Source organism: Macaca thibetana, chromosome 3 (genome assembly GCF_024542745.1).
Source record: "Macaca thibetana thibetana isolate TM-01 chromosome 3, ASM2454274v1, whole genome shotgun sequence".
NCBI classification, from domain to species: domain Eukaryota; kingdom Metazoa; phylum Chordata; class Mammalia; order Primates; family Cercopithecidae; genus Macaca; species Macaca thibetana.
This window is the reverse complement of record NC_065580.1, coordinates 86213233-86233384: the sequence shown is the minus strand read 5'-3', so window position 1 is coordinate 86233384 and position 20152 is coordinate 86213233. Positions and strand designations below refer to the sequence as shown.

General features: G+C 34.2%; 1 protein-coding gene across 1 annotated transcript in view; it reads left to right on the top strand.

Moving 5' to 3' along the window:
- The window catches only part of MEOX2 (mesenchyme homeobox 2), a 75206-nt gene extending 59442 nt beyond the window's left edge, over nucleotides 1-15764 (top strand). Inside the window, exons 2-3 of the mRNA XM_050783057.1 lie at nucleotides 2697-2869; nucleotides 14366-15764. Of these exons, the coding sequence (XP_050639014.1) occupies nucleotides 2697-2869; nucleotides 14366-14590 (398 nt within the window). The 3' untranslated portion in view covers nucleotides 14591-15764. The remainder of the gene's footprint in view (nucleotides 1-2696; nucleotides 2870-14365) is intronic.
- Nucleotides 15765-20152: the final 4388 nt, after the last annotated feature.

Sequence of the window (20152 nt, the reverse complement as noted above, 5' to 3'; positions counted from 1 at the left end):
TTGGAAGTTCTGGCTAGGGCAATTAGGCAAGAGAAAGAAATCAAGGGTATTCAGTTAGGAAAAGAAGAAGTCAAATTGTCCCTGTTTGCAGATGACATGATTGTATATTTAGAAAACCCCATTGTCTCAGCCCAAAATCTCCTTAAGCTAATAAGCAACTTCAGCAAAGTCTCAGGATACAAAATTAATGTGCAAAAATCACAAGCATTCTTATACACCAGTAACAGACAAACAGAGAGCCAAATCAGGAATGAACTTCCATTCACAATTGCTTCAAAGAGAATAAAATACCTAGGAATCCAACTTACAAGGGATGTAAAGGACCTCTTCAAGGAGAACTACAAACCACTGCTCAGTGAAATAAAAGAGGACACAAACAAATGGAAGAACATACCATGCTCATGGATAGGAAGAATCAATATCGTGAAAATGGCCATACTGCCCAAGGTAATTTATAGATTCAATGCCATCCCCATCAAGCTACCAACGAGTTTCTTCACAGAATTGGAAAAAACTGCTTTAAAGTTCATATGGAACCAAAAAAGAGCCCGCATCTCTAAGACAATCCTAAGTCAAAAGAACAAAGCTGGAGGCATCACGCTACCTGACTTCAAACTCTACTACAAGGCTACAGTAACCAAAACAGCATGGTACTGGTACCAAAACAGAGATATAGACCAATGGAACAGAACAGAGTCCTCAGAAATAATACCACACATCTACAGCCATCTGATCTTTGACAAACCTGAGAGAAACAAGAAATGGGGAAAGGATTCCCTATTTAATAAATGGTGCTGGGAAAATTGGCTAGCCATAAGTAGAAAGCTGAAACTGGATCCTTTCCGTACTCCTTATAGGAAAATTAATTCAAGATGGATTAGAGACTTAAATGTTAGACCTAATACCATAAAAATCCTAGAGGAAAACCTAGGTAGTACCATTCAGGACATAGGCATGGGCAAAGACTTCATGTCTAAAACACCAAAAGCAACAGCAGCAAAAGCCAAAATTGACAAATGGGATCTCATTAAACTAAAGAGCTTCTGCACAGCAAAAGACACTACCATCAGAGTGAACAGGCAACCTACAGAATGGGAGAAAATTTTTGCAGTCTACTCATCTGACAAAGGGCTAATATCCAGAACCTACAAAGAACTCAAACAAATTTACAAGAAAAAAACAAACAACCCCATCAAAAAGTGGGCAAAGGATATGAACAGACATTTCTCAAAAGAAGACATTCATACAGCCAACAGACACATGAAAAAATGCTCATCATCACTGGCCATCAGAGAAATGCAAATCAAAACCACAATGAGATACCATCTCACACCAGTTAGAATGGCGATCATTAAAAAGTCAGGAAACAACAGGTGCTGGAGAGGATGTGGAGAAATAGGAACACTTTTACACTGTTGGTGGGATTGTAAACTAGTTCAACCATTATGGAAAACAGTATGGCGATTCCTCAAGGATCTAGAACTAGATGTACCATATGACCCAGCCATCCCATTACTGGGTATATACCCAAATGATTATAAATTATGCTGCTATAAAGACACATGCACACGTATGTTTATTGCGGCACTATTCACAATAGCAAAGACTTGGAATCAACCCAAATGTCCATCAGTGACAGATTGGATTAAGAAAATGTGGCACATATACACCATGGAATACTATGCAGCCATCAAAAAGGATGAGTTTGTGTCCTTTGTAGGGACATGGATGCAGTTGGAAACCATCATTCTTAGCAAACTATCACAAGAACAGAAAACCAAACACCGCATGTTCTCACTCATAGGTGGGAACTGAACAATGAGATCACTTGGACTCAGGAAGGGGAACATCACACACCGGGGCCTATCATGGGAAGGGGGGAGAGGGGAGGGGGGAGGGATTGCATTGGGAGTTATACCTGATGTAAATGACGAGTTGATGGGTGCAGCACACCAACATGGCACAAGTATACATATGTAACAAACCTGCACGTTATGCACATGTACCCTACAGCTTAAAGTATAATAATAATAAATAAATTAAAAAAAAAAGAAAAAAAGAAAAACTCTGTTCATAGTTTAAGTCATACGAACACAATTTCATTTATAGAGTCCATGTTGGACTAAGTATTATATATAATAAAAGAACATTGCTATTGCCCTCAATAATTTTACTTAAATACAGATAGAAAGACCAATAAGTACACACATACTTCTACATATGCTCAGTTTGAGTATAAAATTTTTTATGGTCCAGTTGCTGAATGTTTGAATTTCTCAAATACTCATGTACTAGATGCCACTTTTTAAAGGATTACTATGTTCAATCTTACTTAGACCTCAAGTATGTATGCTCAACAACTTATGAAACAAAACTTCATATCTAAAATTGTTTTCTAGAGAGGTTTTGGTTTATCTTAAAATCATATTACAAGCAGTTAGAAGTTTTGTTAATATTTTATAAGAGGAAAATTACATGCTTTCCCAATTAGGTTGTGAGTTACCTGAAGGAAGATGAGAAAAATAAGAAACATATCTCCCCCTGTTGAGTTGCCATCAGTCTTACTGTCTTTGGTCTATATTTGTTCCATGTCTTGTGCGGAACCTGGAAAAGTAGTAACTCAATAATTGTGAATGATACGATTGCATGTGTTTGAATAAATGAGTTATTACCAATTCTGTCTCGCTTTTTTTCAGACTCCCAGGAAGGAAATTACAAGTCAGAAGTCAACAGCAAACCCAGGAAAGAAAGGACAGCATTTACCAAAGAGCAAATCAGAGAACTTGAAGCAGAATTTGCCCATCATAATTATCTCACCAGACTGAGGCGATACGAGATAGCAGTGAATCTGGATCTCACTGAAAGACAGGTAAAGCTGGACATTGTCATTATATGATCTTTTTTAATTGCTCTGGGTCCACAGTTTTCTTTGCCATATTTGAAATACCTAGATCCAGAATTCTTCAATACCATTTGGAAGACAGGTATACTATTCCATGATAAAATTTTGCCAGCAAAATGACAAAATTAAAAATAATATAATGATATTTAAAAGAAAACCATATTTACTGAGTTTAAGAAAGAATCCTCCTATGATTATGATCCTTCTGTATTTTTTGGTTTAAAAATATTATTTCTTTTACATAATGATGGCATACAGTGAGGAATTGTGTATGCTTATATGCTAAAATCTCCTTATTTGGCATATGAGAAAGTTGGTAACCCCAGATTAGTTTTCTGTATTGCTCAGGATAGGGTATGTTACCCTGCAGTAACACGTTCACCCGTAAACCTCAATGGCGTAACACAAAAATATTCATTACTTACTCACTCTCCATACAAACTCTACATGTCCAGCATTCCAGATAATCGCTCACAGACCCTTTAACATCTCAACATGTGGTGTCCGTGGTAACTACAAGAAATAAGAAAGAATTGGAAGTTTATGCACTGACCTTTAAATGTTTTCACCTGGAAATTACCCATGTCACTTCTATTTACACACTGATGTCTAGAAGAGTCAAATGGTGCAGCTTAGGTGCAAGATGGCTGGGAAATGATGAAAGGCAAGGTCACATAGATCATTGGTAAATATTTCTGCCCCATTACCCAAAATATTTTTGAAATTGAATGGCTCTCAGATATTGAAAAATCTGCTATCCACTTAGAGAATATTTTGAAATTATTAATGTTTTTGGACTCTAATTAATGAGACCTAAATAATATTTTTCAATTAATTGCTTTTCAGGTCCCTTTCTTGCATTTTTTTAAATGACAAATGATTTGTTCTAATAGTCTTCCCAGTGAACTCCTTGTACAGATTCTGGTTTCCCCAAGGAGAATCTAGCCTACTGCCGGTTAACAGTTGCTAATCTTTACAAAAACATTCCTGAAAGGCGAATGCAAACATCTTTATGGACAGTGCAGTTATGATTGGCACTCTTAGGGCTAGAGTCTCATTTCCTCTTTCACTGTGTGTACCTCCTCCAGGATCCCATTGGAACCAAAGAAATATCAACAGGGTGTGGACAAATGAATGCATGTCTTACTAGAGCAAATTATTTTATCCAATTTCTTAATTAATCTGCTTTCCTTCTGTTAATTTTTACATTTCAGCTTTGGTAGGTTATTTATGGGTAGTAGAAATATGCAGAGGAACACTTTTCTCTGGTTTTATTTATTGGCAGTTTATATTTTATTACATATTATGACTAGTACCTATGTTATGGAGCGCAGCATTTTCCTTCCCTTGGACTTCACATACAAAATTCCCTCTATGTATTCAACATTTGGCATGCTGGAAAGCAGGATCCAAAATCTACATCATCAGACCTTTATTTTATTATTATTTTTTTAAAACAGGGAACAGGAAAATAAAAAGGTGTATGTGGAGGGAGAATTACACAGTAATGTTCTTATATAGAGATGGTGAACTCTAGGAAATGCAAGCGTGTTTTATACAATACATGAAGGAACTAGGAACCTAGGATTTGCTTCCAATCTGTAGAAATGACAGGATGCACTACTGTGCTCTCAGCCAAGATGAAAAACAAGATTCTGTACTTGCCAGTTCGGGGATGTTCTAGGGTTATCTGTCATTGACCATGGAGCAGAATCATTTATTTTTAGAAGCAGTTTTGGAAATCTGGTTTGAAAATGTTGAAGGTGTCTTGGATATTTCTTCTTTCTAACTGACTTGACAAGCTTGGTAAAGAATTACATGCAAGAATTATATATAGATATACATACTATTTCAATGTTTTTTGAAAGATTCTTTTAAAATTTTGTGTTAGCTACCCTTTGTCGTGTAACAAACAACTCCAAATCTTAGTGGCTTCAAATAATAACTAAAGTTTTATTTGCTTTAGATTTTGTAAGTTAGAGATTTTGACTGGGCTTAGTTGGACAGTAATACTGCTGGCCCTACATGGAATCCTCATGGAGCTCCAGTCAGCTGGTGGGTTGACTAAGAAAGAGATGGTTGGGCCTCAGCTGGGACAGCTAGTCTCTGTTGCTTGTGGCTTCATCTTCTTATAGGCTAGCTTGGGATCCTTCCAATGGTGATAGAAGCATTCCCAGGAGCACTGAGGGGGAAAACTCTAGTAAGCAAGGGCTTTTCAGGCTTCTTACGTCATATTTTCTAATGTCCCAATGTCCAAAGCAAGCCACATGACCAAACTCAGTGTCAGTATAGGACAGAACACTTCATTGGAAGTCATTCCTGAAATAATCTAACCACAGCATCACGAGGGGAAAATAACAAAGAATATGAGAGATAATTCGGTTTTCACTGAATTGAAAATTTGTTACTGTGCACAATATATTTTTATTTAATAAATCTCTATGTATAGTTTTGCAAGTTAATGTGAAAAGATGTATGCATGCAGAATTTAAATTCCTAATCAACACTAAGTCTTTAGAAGGCCACATGGGTTAGTCAAAAAGAGTGTAATTGTTTTGAAAAAAGTCTGAATAAAAATCCAAGGTTTGCCGATTAGAATTGTGTGTTCTTAAGTAAGTAACAATCTCCCCAAGGCACAAAATGGAAATTAAAACTACCTGCTCTTTCTTCTATGTAGATTTATATATCATAATGGATATGAAATAATTTTTAGCATAAACTATAAAACAGAATTATCACCCAGGTGGGAAAAACCTTTGCTATGCAAAGTATGTTGAATTAATCCTTTTGTAACACAAATATTTGTTGAGCTAAGTGCTGGAAATAAAATCTTCTTAAAATAAGCTAAAGAAATACCTGTTAGAATTCACAGAAGAGGTAAAAGTCGAACAAGTATTTACAATTGTTATGAATGTAGAATGTCACAGGAGAGGGATGATGTAATTGTGTTGGATAATGTTTCTGGTTGCACCATTTCATTCCAACATTTCTATGCACACATATTATCTTAAGTTTCTTAAATTGAGAATCTGTGCACAAAATATCTTAAATTAACAATCAAGCTGGGAGTGGTGGCTCACGCATGTACTTGTCCCAGCCCTTTGGGAAGACAAGGCAGGCCGGTCACTGGAGGTCAGGAGTTCAAGGCCAGCCTGGCCAACATGGTAAAACCCGTCTCTACTAAAAATACAAAAATGAGCCAGGCATGGTGGCAGGCACCTATAATCCTAGGTACACGGGAGGCTGAGGCAGGAGAAAAACTTGGACCCAGGAGGCAGAAGTTGCAGTGAGTCGAGATTGCACCCCTGCACTCCTGCCTGGGCAACAGAGTGAGACTCCATATCAAAAAAAAAAAATCGCATATTTTAATTATCTTTCTACCTTAAGTTATATTTGTATTTTCCGGGCTAAATTTTAGTATGCTGAATTTATCAGAAAAAATATAGTATGATGTCAGTCATCAACTTTGCTATTTTTGAAGGTCAGATGGCATATTCTTTCAAAATGCCAGTGCTCTCATCCCAGTGAAATATTTTCAGTTTATTTTCTGGAGGTTGGGCTTTTAAAGTTATTGACAGAATTACAATCAGAACACTTTCAAATCCATCTTCTGTAATTTGTAATGCAGCTTGTAGTCTATTGGGGCCGCTGTGACAAAATGCCATAGACTGGATGGCTTATAAACAACACACATTTATTTCTCACAGTTCTGGAGGATGGGAAGTCCAAGATCAAGGCATCAGCAGATTCGGTGTCTGGTGAGCACACACTTCTTCATAGACTTCCATCTTTCCACTCTACCTTGATATGGCTGAAGAGGCTAGGTAGCTCTCTGGAACCTCTTTAATAAGGGCACTAATCTGAGTAATGCTAGATCTGTTCTTATGACCTAATCTCCTTCCAAGGGCCCCACTTCCTAATGCCATCACCTTGAGGGTTAGGATCTTAACATAAGAATTTGGGGTAGAGAGGCCGGGTGCGGTGGCTCACGCGTGTAATCCCAGCACTTTGGGAGTCTGAGGTGGGCCGATCACTACGTCAGGAGATCCAGACCATCCTGGATAACACAGTGAAACCCCATCTCTACAAAAAAATTAGCCAGGCATGGTGGCGGGTGCCTGTAGTTCCAGCTACTTGGGAGTCTGAGGCAGGAGAATGGCATGAATCCGGGAGGTGGAGCTTGCAGTGAGCTGAGATCGCAGCACTGCACTCCAGCCTGGGTGACAGAGCAAGACTCCATCTCAAAAAAAAAAAAAAAAAGAATTTGGGGGAGACATAAATATTTAGACCACAAGACAGCTATTCCATTATTTTGATTTTATATTAATCTCATAAATGTTTAGCTATGTAGTCTATATCTTGACCCTATATAATCTTAAATAACATCTTTCCCTAGGATTTCCATGTGTAAAATATCTAACTATAGATATGTTGTCTTTTCATATTCATTCTTTAAGACTTTTTTTTCATATGTTGAAATAACCCGAGATTCAGTAAAATAACATATACACCAAGGAATATTACATCTAACCTCATATTGTTCGATATTTTCCTTAGCTTTAATAGAATTATCTGAATATAAAATAGTTTCCTTAACATTGTCAAGGTCTTTTGAGAGTCAAATGCAGAGACAGGACTTATAGGCTCATTTTATGTGGCTGAGTGTAAATATATACATATGCAAACACATACACATATACACAGATATATATGTGTGTGTGTGTACATATAGATATATACACATCTCCATACCTCTAACTATACATATATCTATCTATCTACATCAAAAGAAGGATATCATGCAAACAGGGAAAAACAAATATTAAATTATATAACAAAATTGTTTTTGTTTGTTTGTTTTTTTTTTGAGATGGAGTCTCGCTCTGTCACCAAGGCTGGAGTGCAGGGATGCAATCTCAGCTCACTGCAAGCTCTGCCTCTTGGATTCAAGCCATTCTCTTCCTCAGCCTCACTGGTAGCTGGGATTACAGGCACCTGCTACCATCCCCCGCTAATTTTTTGTATTTTTAGTAAGGACAGGGTTTCACCATCTTGGCCAGGCTGGTCTTGAACTCCTGACCTCATGATCCACCAGCCTCACCCTCCCAAAGTGCTGAGATTTAAAGGCTTGAGCCACGGCACCCGGCCCATAACAGAATTGTTTTTGAGAAATAATTTTCTCCTACGTGAAAACTTACTTTATAATCAGAACTAGTCTTTAGACATATTGTCATGTGGAAATTGTACATGATTGCTTATAAAATATGCATGTTATATTCGATGTTATATGTGGCTACCCCTACCTTACTTATATCACCGATCAGTATATCTAACTCAAATTTTATGATGAATCATATATTTGTCATGAAGATTTGCAATAATAATTAGGTTTCCTTTTAGAAAACATAAGGTATGTTAAATCCTTAAATATCACTCAGGACTTGAATTTCCAAATTTCATTCTGAAGAATAGTCATGGAATCACACAAAGATGTCACACTCTTATATTTGCATCTTCCATAATGCCGTGTCAGGGTAGTCTGTAATTCTCTTTGAACTTAATCCAGCTAAAGAAGAAAAAAATAAAAAATAAAAAAACCCGGCTCATTCTGCAAAGTAATTCCATGTTAGCATACAAGTGTTAAAGAAAATTATATTATTTTAAATAAAAATGCAGAACCTAGAATGAAGCTGAGCTTCAAATATTTTAATTATATAGTGTTATTTGTCAAACAGTTACAGATCACTCCAGTAAATCTTCCAGCTTCTAACTTACAGCTTCTAGTTTACAATATATTCTCATATACCCTTCAAGATCAACAGCTAATAATCTTCAATTGTCAGTCACCCTGAATGATTTGCAGAGAACTCAGTATAAAGGCTCTCCAGTTTCAAGGTATTTTTAAGTTGGACAAGCTTATTCTGGTGTTTTTTCTCCATCCAGATAAACTTGGAGGAAACTCCCACCAGATTTTTAATATCTCACAGTGGGAAGACGAGAGAAAGCAGCTGCAGGAGCATATAAAAGAAGTGGTAAAATGGACATTTTTATAGAGTTAAGGCTGCCAAAATGTAGAAAGAATGGGAGATCTTTTCCCTTCAAAACGTCTTTTTCACAGAGCTAATAAAGGTGCAATGTTGCAGACTTGTAAACTAGTTAAGATTACTGGAATAAACAGACTAAATTAATGACACTTCTGCCAAGATAAATGGAAAATCCCACCTAACTAGATCACACTCCATTGGTGGAAATGAGAGGGATTATGTTTTGTTTTTTACCCATAAATCATCAAATGGCCCAATGCCAAGTATTTTCAAAATAGCTATCATTTTTTTGATGACTACTAAGGAGAAAATGATTCCCAATGTGCTAAATCAGTGGGTAAAGGTGAGAGGCAGTCCTGTAAACAGGACTTCAGCCTTTAGCTACGAAGTGTATCCTAACCCTCCACAGCCTCCCCAGCACACATAAACACCCTTTAATTGTGTAGAATCAATTCGTGACTCCAATAAGCTTTTGGAAATAGCTGAAGAATTCCTTCTCTTAATCAGATATAAATCTATCTATTCAGGAAGGGTAAAAAAAAAAGCTTTCTCTTCCCCATTTTTCACCTTTACTTTTAAGCATTCTTGCTTCTAATTCTAATACTGCTAAATCAGTAGTTCAGCTACTTTGTTACTGAATTACTTGGGTGAGTTTTTGAATTTACTAGATACACTGCCATGATCAAATGTAATCACTAGGGATGTGATTAAATCTGAAAATTTTATTTGTACGATTATCCTTTGCATGTTTTCATATCTCAAAGATATAAATAAATATTTATTAGACAATGTCTACAATATTCCAAGTGCCCAGATAAAAATGGAAACAGTTGGAATGTTGAATCTACAAATCCCAGATGTTTAGAGGCATCTGGGTATGTCACTGAAATATTTAGTTTTCATCCAGATGTTTGGTGTTATGGTTGTTTCTTCAAAACACAGACATTTATGTTATTACATAAATATGAGTTATGGCATTACATGGATTCAACTTTCTATCAACCTATTTGCCTCTGGACACCTTAGGAAATTGTGTAACAACACAGATTCATAAGTCACTTATTTTGTCTGGTAATATATTGTGAAACCTAAAAGGACAGGTATTGTGAACTTACAAGATAAAGGGTGTAAGGTGATGTCCAAATAAGTTACATTTACATTTCCTTCATTTTCTTGACTGTGAATACCTTAAGGACGGGGACTATGTTTTATTTGTGCTTCAATACCTCCCATCTATGATCTAACACAGTACAGGTTACTGGACATTTGGTAATATTTTTAAATGTATGAATGAATGAATAGAGATCCAAAGTCACCAAAGAGATTTGAGAATTCTTGCACTCGATGTAGTTTATAAATTAATCTTATTATATAAAATATGCTTATAAATTTTAATAAAAATAATTCAAACACTTATTTTTTAGTAAATAAAATTTTAGGCATTTGGATGATTATAATTTAGCTGTCTTAAAAAGAAAAACTAAAAGAAAAAGTTTTTTTTCATTACAGTCAATAAAGCTGGGTTAATAAAATGATACTAAATTATACTATGAAGTCTTTTTATTTATAAATTGACTACTGTCCTACATTAATGACAATATTGACTTATAATCTGGAATTAAATTTGTAGATTTTGTTGGGGGGGTTGCTAATACTGTAATGCTAATAGAAAAATGTGTGTTTTTCCAAAAATCCTTCTCCACTTATTTTAATTCACCCCAATACTTTATAGTATATTTGAAAATAAATCTGAACATGCTGACTTTTAGAGTTCTATGTTCTTCCTTCTCTTTTCTATAAGATATGCCCATTATATATTTGTTGCTATTTTTTGTTTCCTTGCCCATATTATGGAATTTCAGTGTCAAATATATAATCTAGTTTTTAAATGAAATAGTATATAAGGTATTAGAGTTACTCTATATAATCAAATGCATGTTCTTATATGTATATATCTATTCATATGTATATACATGTAGCTACTATTGGCAATTATTCAGTCTTTTTTCAGTCTATTTTAAAAAATGAAATGGTAAAATTTCACATGATAGACATAGAAAACAACACACAAAATAGGCTATAATATATCTAAAATCAATACCATATTCTTACATTTAGAATTTTCTTATTTAGAATTGCCCATAACAGTTTTTATACTGATATTATATAATTACTATACCCCTTCTTCTAGAAAAGGAAATATATGTAGATCTTAAAAAGTATATTTCTCCTCTTTTTCTGCCAGGATTATTTAGACTGAATGTTTCAGCTCTTGGGCACAATGATGATGATCATGGCATATGTATTTCTTCCATCTGGAGTTGTCCATGAGAAAATATCCCTATAGGAAGTCTTGAAAGGCTTATGATTCCAATATTAGAAATATGAAAATTGAGGTAGAGAGAAGTAAAATTTTCTCAAATTCACACAAAATGAACAAGTAAAGCCAAGAGTGGAACCCAACTCATGTACAATAGATCTAATGCAAAATGCAATGTCAAGCTTGCAAAGGTAATTGAACTCAGTAGTATAATTACCTAAATTATAGTACAGAAAAATTGTGTCATATTTACAAACCTAATTATATCAAGTGGGAGAATTACCTGAATGATAGTAATCATATGGATGGCGTTCACATACTCTATATGCTTTATTTTTTATTACAAATGCTTTAAAAATAGGAGATTGAAATATAATAGGAAACAAAAAACAACAAACAAACAAACAAACAAAACAGAATCTGGAATCAAACAAACCCCAGCCCTCAAGTTTAAATCCTGGCACCACGGTTTTCTTTCTGTGTAATCTTAGGTAAGTCACTTAACCTTTACCTCAACTTTCTCAGCTATAATATAATAATAATGGTAATAATATTTGGAAAACTGTATGAGAATACTGTCTATCCCTAAGTAGGTCTATAATAAAAGGCAATTACTGATTCTTTTGTTTAGTAAGTAATAATAATATGTGAACACCCATCAGCTACTTTTTAGTGAATAGTCTTTGTACTATTTTTTCTTATTTTTTATTGTCAAATTGATTACTATATGTTGGGGTAATATATGATACACGAATTTAACCATGGCTCAAAGTGAGACCAAGAAAAATCCAGAATAGAGAAATATCTCAGTTTAAATATTTCACTGTGAAAGCATGCTGATAAAGCATCGTGATTTGAAGATCACTGATATAATAATGCCTTTGGAAATTTAATATATTTTTCCTCACTTTCTCTATAGCACTATTTACAGAAATTGAGGTTATTTCTAAAATGAAAATAGAGAATATTCAAAATATTCCTAATATAGAAGAATGAAACAGAATTATCCCTAGCAGATACAGAGGTTTATTATAAAATTATAATTAATAAGATAATGTGGTTTTGTCACAACTATAGAAAAAATAATATAGGAACAGAACAGAATATAGCAATAAAGCTATGCATATATGGAAGCTTGATTTATGAACACAGATGAAACAGTGATCACTGGAAAAAAGCTGAGTTATTTAATAAATGGACCTGAGGCAATGTGTTATCCATTTAAAATAAAGTAAATTTAAGCCTATTCCTCAGACTATATACTAAAATCAGTACTTCATTGATTAACTACTTCAATTTGAAAGGAAAACTTTTTTTTTTCTTTTTGAGACAGGATCTTGCTCTGTTGCCCAGGCTGGAGTGCAGTGGTACAACCACCACTCACTGCAACCTCAACCTCTTGGGCTCAAGCGATCCTCCCACCTTAGCCTCCTGAGAAGCTGGGACTACAGGCACTGTGCCATCCCATTCCGCTAATTTTATTTTATTATATTTTATTTTATTTGTAGAGACAGGGTCCCATTGTGTTGGACAAGGCAACCTTTAAAACTCTTAGAAGAAGACACAATAGAATATCTTAGTGGCCTCAGAAAATAGATTTTTTTAAAAAAAGAAAACACAAAAACACTAGTCATAAAAGAAATAGTAGATAAATTTAAACATATTAATATTAAGAGTTTCTGATCATCAAAAGATACTCTAAGAAAAGGAAAAAGAAACCGCATACATTGAGAGAAGATAGATAGTAGCAGCCATATAACTGTGTTCTCCAGGCAAGTTCCCATGATATGCTTATCAGAACACAAATGCAAGAATATCTGTAGCAGCTTACATATAGAAAAAAAAAATTCAAATATATCCATGGACTTTTCGAAAATCCATGACTTTTCCATGGAATGGAAAAATAGTGCTATACTGGCAGAATTTAGAATGCTGTACAATGATAAAAAATGAATAAATACAGTCTCTTGAATCAACATAGATATAGCAAAAAGCCTGCACTTAAGAACATTCCATTGATAAACCTAACAAACAAATAAAATTAAAGAGTATATTTTTAATGTTACGTGTTATGAAAAAAATTTGTTTTCTTTTTTAAGAAAGACTTGCAGATGATACACACAATTCAGGCCTGTGGCATTTTAGGTGGGGTAGACAGAGAAATACAATGTAAAAAGAACACTTAGCTTACTAGAAGCTGTAATTATGAGAAATGCAATGTGAAAGAAACAGATTTCCTCCTAAACAAGATGCAATAATGCCAATAATATTCTAGTTCTGATAATGGATAGACCTTTAACGTCTGTTTGCTGTTTTTTTGTTTTGTTTTGTTTTTAACACATATGTTTTATATATATATATATATATATTTAAATGTATTAGGCAACTTCAATGAAGCTTTTAAAAGGAAAATATCTGTACAAAGTTGATGTGAATGATGTAGTATATAATCTTGGTGATTTAACAAATGTTGAGATTTTTTATTGTGACCATATTTTAAACAAATCACTAGATCAAATATTTGCTAAGTAAAATAAATGAATTAAGGTAGAAAATAAGAAGAATAGTTCAAAAGGAGATAGGCTCAGTGAGAGGTGGAATGGTCAAATAAAGATTTGTGAAAGCAGCAGTGGTTTCTAATGGCAGAGAATGGCCTTTCAGATGCCACTTAATCAGTAGCTCCCAGAACATGTTTTAAATTGGTTCAGGAAATGACAGCTAGATATCAAATCCAAGAAGAACTTAGGAGTGAGGGGGCTTTGACCAACACAATATTATGTTAGCTCCAATTCACAGAAACTCTTTATAGACACAAGTACTTTGAGTAAATGACAAAGTTTTTGTCTAGTTCCATATTTTACACTGTGTGCTGTAAAATACAAATACAGTACTTTGTATGCACCTTTTGAAAGTTTAAAAATTATCATGAACGTACAACCTGATTAAATTCAATGTGGATTTATTTTTCTTTTCACTCCTTCAAGGTGTCTTTGTACAAGCCTTTGAGGAGCTACTTTTCATTGATGACACTAAGGAGAAGAAAATATCATTTTAATCATCTTTTTTCTTCTGTTTGTTTGTTCCCTTTCGTGGTTGAAGGTGAAAGTCTGGTTCCAAAACAGGCGGATGAAGTGGAAGAGGGTAAAGGGCGGACAGCAAGGAGCTGCGGCTCGGGAAAAGGAACTGGTGAATGTGAAAAAGGGAACACTTCTCCCATCAGAGCTGTCGGGAATTGGTGCAGCCACCCTCCAGCAAACAGGGGACTCTCTAGCAAATGAAGACAGTCACGATAGTGACCACAGCTCGGAGCATGCGCACTTATGATATACACAGAGGACTAGCTCCATTCTCAGGAAAGAAATGTTGTGATGGCAAGCCTTACCCAAACATCGTTTACACAGAGAGATGACTATGGCAGTGATGTTTAATATTATTAAATCCAGGCATCTCGAATCTGTTTTTCATGATTTATAGAGGGTTTACACAAAGTGCCACTTATTAAAGAGCTTCACAGTGAAGATGGAGAAGGTGAACTTGCTTTGAATATTCCAGATGTGTTTGGTCCTGTGTATGGCAGTGAGCAGGTATGTATTTGCTTTTGCTTGCACTGAAAATTAAATTGCTATCAAGAGCAAACTATGAAACGTTTTTATTCAAGATGCCTCCAAAGAGAAGATGCCGAGGATGAACTTGCATTGAACATTCCAGATGTGTGAGGTCATGTGTATTACAGTGGGCAGGTATTTGCTTTTGCTTGCACTGAAAATTAAATTGCTATCAAGAATAAACCATGAAACATTTTATCCTGAACAGCCACAGTGCCTGAAATCACTCAAGTGGATAAAAAGTGTATTTTAACTCTGTATATATTACCCTTAAGTCATTTTCCTGTCTTCACTAATTGAGCAATGCATTCATATTAGCTGATGAAAATAGGCACTCACAATGACAACCAGAGCCAGCTTCTTGTCTTTTTTATACATTTTGTCATCCCAGAGACAATCAGTATGTGCTTACCTGTGTTCAAGTAGAGAAAAATACAGTAGAGTCTGATAGGACATATTCTTGTACCACAGACAAAACAAATCTTATGTTGCATTTACTATCAACTGCTGCTAATACATTATTATAAAACTTACCTAGCTCCTGAATTCTTCCTATCTTATAGCTTAAAAAAATTAGGATCATAGGCAAATCAGTTACCTTGCAGAAAGAGCTTTGTATGACAGACATTGTCTTATTTTATATCTGTAAAATATTAGCTGTATGAATATGATTTAATTAACAAGGAAACATTTCTTCCTGATTGACAACAGTGTTAGACAAGGTGCAAAGCAAAACTGATTGCTCAAGTTGATAGAAAACAAAATTCTGAATATCTTCAAATTAAATTCGGTAAAAACACATTATTTTTTTCATATGTGATGTATTCATGCAGAACAACAATCTTTGTATTTTGTTTTTAAAATGTGTTTAATAAATGATCCTTTGTAAATAACTTTGGTCTCCCTACTATAATTTCCTTAATTTTTATAGATTTCAATATCAATAATTAACAAAGTCTCAAATCTATCTCACTTGTGCAAATCCAGATGATTATAATTAGTGAATTATTTACGTATTTTCATTTCTGATTTTTTTATTATGGCAGGAAAAAAATCAATCCTTGTGTAATCAAAGGGTGCCTAAGAATGGAGATATATTAAGCTATTTCCCTAATTTGAAGAATACAGTGAATGGATTTTTGGTGTGTGTTTTATGAAGCCACAGATAAAAGTAGGAAAAAAGTATTAAATAATATTATTCGACACAGTGAGGACAATAAAATAGTCATACATTTTTAAAATTATGTCTGATATATGTAAGTTAATCCAACAGTGGTTTTATAGTCTGAATATGCAGAGTCTCTGATGTGAAATATAAGCTAAACAAGCTAATCAGAGTCCTGAGTCCTAATGGGTCTAATGTAAGAAGTAAAGGATACTATTAATCTAATGTATTTTGCATCATGCCTGATTGTACACGCATAGGGTGCCTGAGTCCTACTTATAACTTTACCACACTGTTTTTCATTTGTTTCATATTCTAAGCGGAAATGCTTGGAAACATTGCCAGCCTTCCTTCCCTGCCACAATCAGAAACAAATACAGAAAAACAATCAGTAAAAATTTCCAAAAACTCATCAGTTAATTGATTTCACTTGCTTTAGAATGATTAGACTGGCAAAAATTAGATTCCATATATTTTAACTTAATCTAGCATGATATGTAGAGAGTATTCCAGAAATAAAGTAAATTTTTTTGTATCACATTTTCCTTTTGTTGTAATACATTTTATCTCAGTAGTTGACAGTATTTTAAAAGTTGACAGTATTTTAAAATAGACCATTCAAATTGAAGTCTCCCAGACATGAAACAGACACTTTTCTATTAGTCATCTGAATTAATACAAAGTCTGTTTGTGCTGATGACATCTACTTGGGTGGACTGATTTTCTTATTGTAGAATAGGATTTAAATTCAAAACATCTCGACAAATTGGTGAAGTGGGAAGATGTAAATCAAATTGAGTTCAATAGGGACAAAGTGGAGGATAATTCATTTGGGCAGGAAAATAATTTCCAGAAATAAGAGAAAAGGACCCCTTAGAAGTAGCTAAAAGGTTGTAGCCAAATAGATGTAAGAATTCCAATTTAGTATGAAAATGAAATAGGAAAAAGGGATTCCAAATAGATATAACATTCAGGAAATAGGAGGCTTTTGTATCATGGCCATATCTTTATTAGAGAATTGTAAGCAATCCTAAAATGAAATTTGATCCAGAGAGCACAAAGTGGTAGGAAAGGCCACATGGCTGACTGAAAAGAGACACCGCTTTCTTTATGATGAATTAAAATGATCTGCCGCATAAGACACCTGACACATTATCACATTGTCAACACAATGACAATTAAACAGGGAAGCCAGAGCAATTTTTATTAGTGGAACTTGCTATTTTTTAAAAAGTGTTTCAGTATCCTCCTGTCTTCAAACTGATGGGTAGGTTAGCTACATTATACCCCAATATAATTTTAGAATTAAAATTCTTTGAGGAAAGTTAAGATATTCTCATGAACTATTTGGGCTTAATTCACTCCAAAGGTGCCAAAAATCTGAAAGAACTCTACTTGTTTTTAATCTACACTGGACTCCTGGCATGCCATGGTATCTTATTACATAATGCCCTTTTCATGTAATTCTATCACAGATCCTGTGGCTCTGTGGAAATTCATAATAGCATGAAAGCACCTTTCTCTGAAAATAGTATGAAATCATGGTTCGGATGATTTTTTTTTTTTCAGTAGGATTCAGAGGTATGAACACTACAAAGTTTTTCCAAAGGCTGATCCACATATTTTTAACTCATTATTCACACGACCCCAATTGCTTCCTACTTCCCATATTTACCATCTGCTGTCAGACTATATTTTCTTCTTCAGAAACCATGCATAATACCTGAGTTTGTCATTTTGCTTTTAAAGATGAAATAAATGCATTTTAAATAATCCCAATTACAGTTTGAATATGCTTATGAATGCCATTACATGAAATAAATGTGGGAATCACTTGTGAAATTCAATAAAAGCTTTTCTCAGACTAGTAAACTAAGATTAGAGGCCAGATTAAAACAAAGAAAGTTGTAAAAATAAATATTTAGTAAGTTATAAAAACAAATATTTTGTATTTCCAATGCTACTAGTTTTTTAGAACATTTCTTAAATTCCTGGAGTACTGATGACAACAAATGCTAATTTTTGCCTGACAGAAGTTTTGAGAAACTATGGAGTTAAAATCAGTCTCAAGAACGGAGTATCCTGGTAGTGACTAAAAAGATTTAAAGAAAGTATTTTTCACTTTGATTTCTAAATACACTTAGGCTGGTGATTTTTAAGAAGCAGCCATTTATGCCATGCCCTATTTTCTAATAAAATGCTTTTAAAATAATTCAGTTCATATTTGAGGTGACTGGTATTTAGACTATAATATAATATTTAAACTATGAACAACAAATACCTAGCTGGCATAGTTCTTTGAAATATTTGGGGGAATAATTGTATTTTCTTGGCAGCTCCCTTTGTTGCATTCTTTCAGTAAAAAGCAATCTGGAAATAAAAATAAATTTAAGCTACAAACATTCCAAATCTTACAAGCATGGAATATGCAGGATTGATCTGCAAATACTGTCATAAAAGTGGCTTTTTTGGTTATGTTTTTACATCTCCTGCCTAAAGCTGGTCAGGGTAATTGAATAATAATCCTCATGGGTACCTCAACATTTCTGCTTTCAACTCTTGCAAAATGTTGCTAAAAGTAGTAGACAAAGGAACAAAAATGGCTCCAGAAAACAGGATTGCTACACCAAACTCTAAGAACCTATAAAAATATGCGGCTCAAAATTTAAATATGTTTTTTTCTTTAAGTAATTCTCTAATATCATGTATTTTTACAATACTCTTATCTTCACATTCACAACGGTTAAATACATTGAAAGTATAATTAAGACTAAAAAAATTTTACGTATTATTTTTCCCATTAATAGCTAAATTTTATTCAAATGCAGCTTCAAACTGTGGTTTGAAAAATTCCAGAAAACTTTTTATTGCATCACAACGTATTTAGCCAGCTCAGTAATCCCCCAGTAAAATATTGTTTATTTTGGTTACAGATGGTTTTCAGAAACAACTCCCAGAATAGAATGAATTTGCAAATACAAATTATTGTCACATTCATTTCATGGAAGAGATGATACAGTGATTTGAGGACATAGTAATATCAAGTTTAGGCTGTACTTTGTATTTCTGTACTTCAAATAGTGATTCACTGAGATAGACATGTATTTTTTTAAATTAAAGAGTAATCAGATGGTTTGGGAGCAATCAATTATCCTATAATTATTTAAGTGTACACTTTGTTTTTGAATATATGTAATAACTATAGTTGAAAACATTAAAAATTATTTTTTGCTGAATACATATCAATTTTAAAAACTAATTAGAAAATATTTGTCATTAAGGATAGGTAGTTTTTTATTTTTTATTTTTTATTATACTTTAAGTTCTAGGGTACATGTGCACAACGTGCAGGTTTGTTACATATGTAGACATGTGCCATGTTAGTGTGCTGCACCCATCAACTCATCATTTACATCAGGTATAACTCCCAATGCCATCCCTCCCCCCTACCCCCTCCCCACAATAGGCCCCGGTGTGTGATGTTCCTCTTCCTGTGTCCAAGTGATCTCATTGTTCAGTTCCCACCTATGAGTGAGAACATGCGGTGTTTGGTTTTCTGTTCTTGAGACAGTTTGCTGAAAATGATGGTTTCCAGCTGCATCCATGTCCCTACAAAGGACACGAACTCATCCTTTTTTTTGGCTGCATAGTATTCCATGGTGTATATGTGCCACATTTTCTTAATCCAGTCTGTCACTGATGGACATTTGGGTTGATTCCAAGTCTTAGCTATTGTGAATAGTGTCGCAATAAACATACGTGTGCATGTGTCTTTATAGCAGCATGATTTATAATGCTTTGGGTATATACCCAGTAATGGAATGGCTGGGTCATATGGTATTTTTAGTTCTAGATCCTTGAGGAATTGCAAGGATAGGTAGTTTTTAAAAAAATGACCATTGCTGGCTTTGTTTTTCTTTAAAGAAAGGTGGTTTATTCTACCTTTTCCTGAATATACTACTGTCAATAAAGGAAAACAATCAGTCAAGATCCTCCTAATTTTCCTATTTGATGAAATGTTGGACCCAAACTGTTATTTAGGGTCAAGCTATTAATTCAATTGGATTATTTCTTTGGCTTTTATTTTTCTAGGGCAGAGGTTAATTATTTTCTTTG